Genomic DNA, 10,380 nt, shown 5'->3' on the forward strand with positions numbered 1-10,380 from the left:
AGACTCTTAAAAAGTTATTTGGAGAGGCCCAAAAAATGATTCAGAGTGTGCAAGGAGTGGAGCCTGCTTAGGGTTTTCCCATTATCATTCTCCCTTTTTTCCTACTCTCAACCACTCTCCTAAGTGTGTGGCTTTTATTTGCTTCCCCAGGCCCTGTACCCTGAATAGGTAGAGTAAGTCTACCCATTATCCCTTTTGTCTGCTAAGCTCTCATTTTCTCCAGGGGGGAAAAATGTACTTTTTCTTCCCATGGAAAATCGTGGGAGTCAGCCTGTGTCGTACCATTTCCTTTTAGTCCATTCTGTTCCATTAGAATGAAATTGGGGAAAAGAGTATTAGAAAAACGTCGTCCGTCCGTCCCCCCCCCCCCCCCCCCCCCCAAAAACAAAATCCCATTTTGGAGCAGTTTCTGGCTGCTTTTCTAGAGAGAGTACCCCAGTCACTGCAGCACTCACCATCACACCTCCTGCACAGGCATCTCAAGGCACAGTCCACATTCACCTCCAGGACCTCCCTCTCCTCCACCAGTATCCAGATCTTTCTCATAACACTCCCACAAATATTCACTATCGGACGATCCTTGTACACATGCTTCCACAGTCCTGCCTACGCACCACTATACCGAAAATACAAAGGACACCAACTGCTAAAAAAGAGAGAAATTTAATACAAAAAAAGTTACAATTTTCTCCCCTTTCCTGGAGGGGTGAGTAGAAATGAGTGTGCCAGACTTTGAGTCTCTGGGTGAGGGGGTGAAGGTTTTCCCTCTGCCTCTAGGGCAGCTCCTGGCAGAGGCAGAACATGAGCATCCCCAGCTGAGGGCTGAAAAAAAGCAAAGAATGGCCATTCCAGAAGCTTTACGGACAAATCTGAAAGTGGCAGATGTAGGAAAGAATGGAGCACATACAGCACCTCTGGGGGGGGGGGGCAAACCCTAGCGAATCCATCCATACAGCCGCTGGTATTATGCCGGTCTGTTGGACTCTGACACTTTGGGGAGGCAGCTGCCTGATCTAGATAGTCGGCAGGGGAAAAAGAAGAGGCAGGAAGAAACTTGGACACAGAGGAGTAACTTATACTAAGATGAATGAAGAAAGAGGGCGAATGCAGGATGCACAGAAGAAAACACACACAGTGTAACCAAGAAGAGCAATGACAGACACCGACAACTCGAGGAAACAAAGAAAAAGCCTATACCTTTCCTTTGCACATAACAGAGCACTACACCCAAAACACAGAAAGGAAACCGTGCCATGGGGAACAGAGAGAGCAGGCACCATAGAAAAGTTGAACCAAATTACATAAACAAAGCAAAAGAGCACAGCAGTTGCTATGCAAGCGTGCCAGACAAAGACAGCACATGAGAAGACACTTGTAGGCACATGCCTGATGCAATCATTGACCATGACGAATGCCTACAGGGAAATACTATCGAGGTGGATTACCTTCATCGACCACACTTAAGCTCTTGTATCCATTAATAATAAAGGTGCCTTTGCCCCTTTAGTTTTTGCTTTTTGGTAGCTAGAAGACAGTGTGCTCCTGCTTCAATCCCTGAACCAGAAGCAGGTGCCTTGGGGAATCCAGAGTGGTCTCCAGAAAATCCATTAAAATAAGGCAAATTGTGGTCACTCAAGCTCTAGCAGCACATGAACTCATCAGTGGGTGTGAACCCTATCCTACTCACATAGAAATACAGGTTACAAGACCTGGATTGTGAGGCGTATTTGTCATATAGAAACATAGAAACATAGAAATGACGGCAGAAGAAGACCAAACGGCCCATCCAGTCTGCCCAGCAAGCTTCACATTTTTTTCTCATACTTATCTGTTTCTCTTAGCTCTTTGGTTCTATTTCTCTTCCACCCCCACCATGAATGTAGAGAGCAGTGATGGAGCTGCAACCAAGTGAAATATCAAGCTTGATTAGTTAGGGGTAGTAGGGGTAGTAACCGCCGCAATAAGCAAGCTACACCCATGTTTATTTGTTTTACCCAGACTGTGTTATTCAGCCCTTATTGGTTGTTTTTCTTCTCCCCTGCCGTTGAAGCAGGGAGCTATGCTGGATATGCGTGTAGTATCAGTTTTTCTTCTCCCCTGCCGTTGAAGCAGAGAGCTATGCTGGATATGCGTGAAGTATCAGTTTTTCTTCTCCCCTGCGGTTGAAGCAGGATATGCATTGAAAGTGAAGTATCAGGCTTATTTGGTTTGGGGTAGTAACCGCCGTAACAAGCCAGCTACTCCCCGCTTTGTGAGTGCGAATCCTTTTTTCTTCTCCCCTGCCGTTGAAGCAGAGAGCTATGCTGGATATGCGTGAAGTATCAGTTTTTCTTCTCCCCTGCCGTTGAAGCAGAGAGCTATGCGTGAAGTATCAGTTTTTCTTCTCCCCTACCGTTGAAGCAGAGAGCTATGCTGGATATGCATTGAAAGTGAAGTATCAGGCTTATTTGGTTTGGGGTAGTAACCGCCGTAACAAGCCAGCTACTCCCCACTTTGTGAGTGCGAATCCTTTTTTCCACATTTCCTCTTGCTGTTGTAGCTTAGAGTGATGTTGGAGTCACAGTAACCATGTGTATGTTTATTGAATAAGGGTATTATCTCCAGGCAGTAGCCGTCATTCTGGCGAGCCACCCACTCTTTATTGACGGCCTCTTGATTTTATGGATCCACAGTGTTTATCCCACGCCCCTTTGAAGTCCTTCACAGTTCTGGTCTTCACCACTTCCTTCGGAAGGGCATTCCAGGCATCCACCACCCTCTCCGTGAAGAAATACTTCCTGACATTGGTTCTGAATCTTCCTCCCTGGAGCTTCAAATCGTGACCCCTGGTTCTGCTGATTTTTTTCCTATGGAAAAGGTTTGTCGTTGTCATTGGATCATTAAAACCTTTCAAGTATCTGAAAGTCTGTATCATATCACCTCTGCTCCTCCTTTCCTCCAGGGTGTACATATTTAGATTCTTCAATCTCTCCTCATAAGTCATTTGATGAAGACCTTCCACCTTTTTGGTCACCCTTCTCTGGACCGCCTCCATCTTGTCTCTGTCTCTTCGGAGATACGGTCTCCAGAACTGAACACAATACTCCAGGTGAGGTCTCACCAAGGACCTGTACAAGGGGATAATCACTTCCCTTTACTTACTCGATATTCCTCTCTCTATGCAGCCCAGCATTCTTCTGGCTTTAGCTATCGCCTTGTCACATTGTTTTGCCGACTTCAGATCATTAGACACCATCACCCCAAGGTCTCTCTCCTGCTCCGTGCACATCAGCCTTTCTCCCCCCATCGAATACAGTTCATTCGGATTTCCACTCCCCATATGCATGACTTTGCACTTCTTGGCATTGAATGTCAGCTGCCATGTCTTCGACCACTCTTCCATCTTCCTTAAATCCCGTCTCATTCTCTCCACTCCTTCCGGCGTGTCCACTCTGTTGCAGATCTTAGTGTCATCCGCAAAAAGACATACCTTACCTTCTATCCCTTCCGCAATGTCGCTCACAAAGATATTGAAAAGGACCGGTCCCAACACCGATCCCTGCGGTACACCGCTTAAAACTGCTCTCTCTTCAGAGATTTTTTAGTGATTGTCCTGGCAAAGCAACTTCAGCAGTGCATGCAGCAGTCAAGGGTCACAGGGTAAGTGCGGGGCCTGGCTCCTATACTGTGTCTAAGTTGGGCAAGGAGAATGAGCACATGATGCTTGCATTTTACTACTGTGCCTGTCAGTAAGGAATGCACTACCAGATCGGTTTGCACTGCCTGGGCACAGTTGACATCCTGTACTTTTTAGTGATTCTAAAAAAGTAAGCTTTAGAGAGAGGACAGGAAGGTTCTTATGGCCTGGTTTGGCTACTGTTGGAAACAGGATGCTGGGCTTGATGGACCCTTGGTCTGACCCAGCATGGCAATTTCTTATGTACTCGTTGGCCTTCAGATATGTCCATTTGTGTGTATTAGTCATGGTTACCTCCGTGAGTATCAGCATGCATCCCTATTCAGAGCAGTGACAGCAGGAGGTGTGCATGGCTTCTTAACCTAGGGCACTTTGCCAGACTATGTTTGATTTTTTTTGTAGGAGGCAATGTGATGTATGGAGGCAGAAGCCCTTTGTCATAGCATAATTGCTGGAGATGCAAAGTGGATGGTTCAGTGGTGGAGCCTTGTGTGTGGCAGATGAAGCTCCAGTGACCAATGCTTCTAGTCTTCGTGGCCTCTGTGGAAGAGGATTACAAGACTGAGGCCGTGGAGGAGTTGAAAATTGCATATTGTGTGTAAGGGAAAGGTCTGAGGCTAGTGTCCTGTTGAATGCAGTCCTTGTGAGTGGCAGATGCAGAATAAAGATTTTATAGATAGGAATTCTTTTTTAATTTGGACTCAGGCTGGACTTGCATGCCAGTGGCTCCTGATGGCCAGCAGCTTGCTAAGGCATTGTTGTTACCTGCCTGTAACAAATGTTTTTTTAATCCATGTTTTAGTTCTGGGTTTTACATAAGGATTCCTGTAGAACTGGGATGAATACATGTTTCAATTGAAACAGTATGGCAATCAGTCTGGGCAGGTGGTTTTGGCTTCTTGTACTTACATTGCACTGATATTACTGCTCTATCATGCTCAGTGTAGTTTTCCTGTCTTTCTCTATGGGATTGTTGTAACCCAAGTGACTTTCCATGTCTGAAAAGGGATAATAAGTCTCATGCATTGAGAAATGAAGCAGCTTAATGCATTCTTCAGCTCAGATCACAGTGTGCCCAGAATCCCTAGCTATACATCCATTTCTGCTAGATTCTCCCTTATTCACTTCCCTGTGCCATCTCTGTTGTAGCTTTGCGTAGCAAATAGTTTCATTCCTCAGCCTGCCTGAATAGTTACCTCAGCCTCCTTTCTGATCTCAAAGTGCGTGAATCGACCCCTTAGAATTTTATTTAACATGGTAACTGATTTGTCAGACAGTAAACCACGGGAGGCAACATAATTCTAGTAATTCATTCTCTGTACCTTATTTATCAATTGATTTTTGTTAATATTCCTGTTTTCATTTTTTTTTTTTTTACATTTTCAACAAACAAGCCATAATATTTCACTAGTCGTTTACAGTGGCAGTATTAGTTGCATATGTAATTGGACATACGTATATGTTTGGTGCAGCCTGGCCTCTTTTATGCCAAAAACCCTACAAATTACTGCTGCAGGTTATCTGAGCATGAAACTTTGTAGGAAAATATGAAAATGTTAATTGCATGTTTCGTATTTTATAAATATTAGCAGTTGCAAGGTAGACAGATTTTATGTTACTGGGATAAGTGCATCACTGACAGAGTGCATTTAAGGGAACCACACATAGTAATACGTGTTTTGGGTTTGTTTTTTTTTCTTCTTTCAGTCGTAATGTCTCTGGGGATCAGAAAGATGAAAACAAGGAAGCGAAGCCCCGCTCACTGCGGTTCACCTGGAGCATGAAAACCACCAGTTCCATGGATCCGAATGACATGATGAGAGAGATTCGCAAGGTCCTGGATGCCAATAATTGTGACTATGAGCAAAGGGAACGTTTCTTGCTTTTCTGTGTCCATGGAGACGGACATGCAGAAAACCTTGTACAGTGGGAGATGGAAGTGTGCAAGCTGCCAAGACTGTCTCTTAACGGCGTTCGCTTTAAGCGAATATCAGGAACATCCATAGCTTTTAAAAACATTGCTTCAAAAATTGCCAATGAATTAAAGCTGTAATCTTAAAAAAAAAAAAAATTGAAATTATGTTGTAAAGTAAGTAGCCATTACAAGTGTTTTCCCAGCAGCACTGGCTGAAATGTATGACACATTTAGGCAATAATCTCTCCATCTTCAGAATCATGCTATTAAAACAGTGGAAATGGAAACGCGCTGCTGGGCTTGGAAGGAGAGTTGGACTTCTTTTTATAAGTGCACTACAGCATTAAAGTTGCCTCCTCTGGAAATGATTTATTTCCCCCTTCTGCTTTATTTGCATTGATCTGTCTGACACTGGGATGAAGCCCACATAAAGTCTATCCACTTGTGAATATGCATCCAGTGTGCGTGGTGGGTGGATGGGTGCGTGCACTTTATACAGCGTAAAAGGATAGTTATGATAAGTGAATTCTGATGCCAAATATAGAAGGAACCAAGGATGACGCACTGAAGTTACATTTCCAAATGTTTAACATTGAGAAACCAGTAAATACAGATTTGCAGTTTTACCATTTGAGAAAGGAAGAGCTTTCTATATATGATTGTTGATACAGTTACTTTGTTGTGTAGTGTGAGAACTGCAAAGGCTGTTTCATATTTTGGGTTATTTCTCTCCTAAGATCCTTCACTCTTCCTTTCTCCCTCTCCCCAACCCCTGGTATTGTAGGTACAAGACCACATCTCCCCCCCCCCCCAATGAGAGCAAACATAACTTTAAAACAGTTTCTCCATAGTTTTGCTTTCTTCTGGCTGCCCTCTGATCTTTGCTGATCCTATCAGAGGGCTGCAGTGGAAGCAGGAGGCTCACTGCTCTTTTTAAGAGGTGTTAATGGGCCACCAGGGAGAGAGCGAGAGTTCTCGTGGTATTTGCAATGTCTGAAACAAGTTGAGAAAATTAAAAAAAAGGTTTTTCTCCTTTTGAGCATCTGAGGCTTGTACTGTCTGTAGCACTATACACCCCGAGGGCAGTAAACAGTTTTATGAGGGTGAATGTGTGCTTCCCTGCATAAAACAGGGCGTGAACATTTTTCCACATTGAAAGTGGGTGGCATGGAGCAGGCCCAGGAAAGGACGTCGCATGCCTACTTTTGGACTTGGGGTGTGAACACTGGCCCAGACTTTCAAAAGGAAACTTTTGCAGGGAGTTTTCCTTTTGAAAATCAGCCTTTGTACCCATAACTTGCAAGCTCCCTGAAGAGTTCATTTATGGCCTTCCCTAAGAGCATTTCAGCATAGCTGTGGCTTCTAAGTTGGCACAGTTCAGCTGCCTGTTTACGAAGTTCTTGACTAAATTCCTAACTTGTCTGTAGGATATCGGTTTAGCATTTTTGCGTACTCTCCTTCTGGGACCTGGATTGGAATATGGTAGAGAGTTTTTCATCTCCTTTGGTAATGAAATGAATGAAGTAAGCTTGTTAGCTTTCCCCCCAGTTACTGGTAGACACACGCACAGAGGTCACATTTTATGCCCTTGTTAGAAATTTGACAGGCTGGAATAAGGAAGCTGAATCATTGTCCTGAATAGGCTTTAGTGAGGATGCTTGCTTTTGCTATTAATCATGCTCTCCATTTCCTTTGTGGAAAAATGAGGATTTAAATTTCCAGGGCTTAAGTCATGCACTATTTTTTTTTTTAAACATTATAACAAAAATTTTCTCTTACCTGTTTTTACCATTTTGAAATATAGATCAGGGATGGCTCAGTTTTCAGCTTTGTTCCAAAAATATGAATAATGGAACTTGTTATTAACCAGTAATACCTTTTGCTTACATTGATATCTTTATTAGCTGGATATTAACTTGGTACCATTGGACTATTGCTTCTCACTCTTCAGTCACAATTTTTTATATTTATACAAGATGGAATCAATTGCTACATATTCAGAGGAGCACATGATTAATAGAAGAACTGACATTTTGACACCTGCAGCTGTGACGTGAGCAGTGTTTTTGCTGGAACAAACCCATCTGCTCGATCCTTTGCACTCTATTGTTTTGATTTTGCATTTCAACTGCTTTTTAACTTGGCAGAGTAAAGCCCCATTGCCTTAGGGAGCCCTGTTTCCCCCCCCAGGAAAGGAACGGGAGAGGTCAAGGCCATCTTACTGGACTTTTTTTAAAAAGTCCTTTTTTCCTCCTCCAAGTCTTCATGACTGACTTCTAGTCCCCAGAGAAGGGGAAATTCAAGGCAGGCTGGTCCTGCAGCCTTACAGGGGAAGATGGTTGAGTATATCCAGAAAATGGTTCTCTGTGCAACTGTCAAAATGAAAATGGAGCTGCTGGAAGAAGGCGGCCACAGTGTGAGGACTGTGAAAAGTTACATGGCCTTGAGTTTCCCCCCCTCTGTTTAAGAGAGAACCTGTTCTGGGCACCCATCATGTCTGTCTCCATTCAGTTCAGTGGATGCTCCTGTAAAGTGTGCACTGATTGTGGTGTTTAAAGGGATACTTTCAGGATTGTGTAATGGGAAAAAAGTTTTGACAATAAAGAGTTTGTATAAATAATGAGAATATTTTTGTAACACTGAAGGATTTTATTTTAGATTTGTATTTGTTTCATTGGTTTTGAGATGCATGTGAAAACACTAGAGATTTGGAGTGCTACGCTGCACTACAATAGTTGATGTTTTGCTTACAATTTGAGTGTTGGCAGGGTCTGGTTTACCTTCATCACCCCTAGGAGTGATGGGGGAGGGGGTGTCCCCTTCTAAGGATGTTGGAACTGGGAAGGGAAGAGAGGTGCCGAGATGCTGCACGTGTTGGTCCCTCTCTCAGGAAGCGTCACAACAAAAGGGTGCCCACATCCCATCACACTTTACTAAGTGGCCACATCCCATCACACTCCCCCTTTAAAGATGCTGGGGCCAGCTGGCACCGTATTTTACAAATCTTAATGCCGCAGGAAGGGGGCAGGCGACAATCCTACAGCATGCTGCTTCTCAGTAAAGTGTCAATGGGACAAAAAGGCACGCCCTTCAGCCTGGTGCACCAAGGACCGTGTCTAGCGAGAAATCGGAGTCTTGACTGTTGGAGCTCATAAAGACTGGCTCATCCTGTTACTTCAATCCTCATGTCTTTGCTGCTCTATCACAGAGGAAATTGAAAGTAAAAACTTGCAAGAGAGACCCAGTCACACTGCAAGATGCTTGATCTTCAAGTTACTTTTCTGTGGTAATTAAATTTTGATGTAAACTCCCAGAAAACAGGATCCTTCTTTTGTGTTTCTGCACAAGTTTTTCTTGTGCATCATGAAAACTAGATGGTCTGAAATAGGCCTGACCCGTCCTGCTGAGGCAGTGCCTGATGTTCTGCAGCCTAGTGCTCCAGTAGACATCTTGATTGCTTGTCCATGACAGCTAATCCCTTTTTACCAATCTTGACAGTCTCCCTTTAAACTAAAAAAGTAGGTGAAAGGCAATAAGAGGAGGAAAAAAGTGCACTGAAATGAAAAACATGTTCAGCTTAATCAAATCTTTGTGGGTCGGGGTAAGCCATTTTGGTTGAACACAGAGCTGTGATCAGGATAAGTAGCATATGTTCAAATAAACTACCATCTTTATTTAGAAAAGATCTAATATAGGCAGACTTATTGCATGTATATCTTTTTTGGATACTAAATAAATCTGACCAATGTAGCATTCAAGGACCATAATTATCTACCTTTAGTGTTAAGTACTTAGGGTGTCATTTTTCAAATCGCGTTAGGGCCCTATCATGGGCGTTAGGGCCCTAAAGCCGCGATAACACATGCTATAACTCATCGTGAGATGCATATGCAAATTTAAAAAATGTAGTCAAGTGGGAGGAGTTTGGGCAGAGTATGAAAATGAGGGGCACTTAAGGTTGCATGTGATAGTGTGCGTTATGCTATCGCGGGGTTTAGCATTGGAAATAACTACACAATTTTTCCTGGCGTTATGCCCGAAACGGGATTTGCAATAAATATGGCAAATCCCATTTCGGGCAGGGGGAGAGAGAGAGCTTCTGTGGAGGCGAACATATTAGGCAACTTTTTATACCACTAAGAGGGGCCATTCTGAACTCAGGGTGAAGTTTTGGTGGCCTAGGTTTTGGGGGGCAGTTTTACAGGCACTGTCAGATACGAACAGCACTGTAGACAATGAAGATTGTGTGTGATTTGGAGTGATGAAAGGTACAGAAAAGATGATCGATCAGGTGAAGAGTATGCTGTATAAATCTCATCTTTACTGTACCTTTCATCACTCCAAATCACACACAATCTTCACTGATGTCTACTGTGCTCTGACAGTGCCTGTAAAACTGCCCCCCAAAACCTAGGCCACCACCAAAACCTCACCCCGAGTTACTAGTTGCCCCTCCTACAGTGGTATAAATAGTTTATTTATATGAGAGCCGTATCAAGAGGTGCTCTCTTTTTTTTTTTTTTTTTTTTTTTTTTTATTTATCGTGGATGCAATTTTATAGCAAAATGATAAATCTAGGGGTTAGATTTTTTTTTATCCACGCAAATAGTTCATTCTAAAGCCTTACGTTTATAGGTGGTAACTCTTAACAACTGTTATTGGGTGGGAGGAGGTAGTTTCTAGCATAACCTAACATTAATAAAAGTTGCTGCCCCTGCATGGCATTATGGTCTAATAAACAGCATTTTAATCTTTGTTCTAAAAGCAGTGTTAATGAGCAGAATTTCAT

General features: G+C 43.2%; 1 protein-coding gene across 4 annotated transcripts in view; it reads left to right on the plus strand.

Annotated features, from left to right (window-relative positions):
• MARK3 (microtubule affinity regulating kinase 3) overlaps positions 1 to 8,214 on the plus strand; it is a 160,360-nt gene extending 152,146 nt beyond the window's left edge. For all 4 annotated transcript variants that reach the window (XM_029598012.1, XM_029598014.1, XM_029598013.1 and 1 more), the window contains one exon: positions 5,384 to 8,214. In XM_029598012.1, coding sequence (XP_029453872.1) covers positions 5,384 to 5,729 — 346 coding nt within the window. In that variant the 3' untranslated portion in view covers positions 5,730 to 8,214. The remainder of the gene's footprint in view (positions 1 to 5,383) is intronic.
• Positions 8,215 to 10,380: the final 2,166 nt, after the last annotated feature.

Source organism: Rhinatrema bivittatum, chromosome 4 (assembly GCF_901001135.1).
Source record: "Rhinatrema bivittatum chromosome 4, aRhiBiv1.1, whole genome shotgun sequence".
Classification (NCBI taxonomy): domain Eukaryota; kingdom Metazoa; phylum Chordata; class Amphibia; order Gymnophiona; family Rhinatrematidae; genus Rhinatrema; species Rhinatrema bivittatum.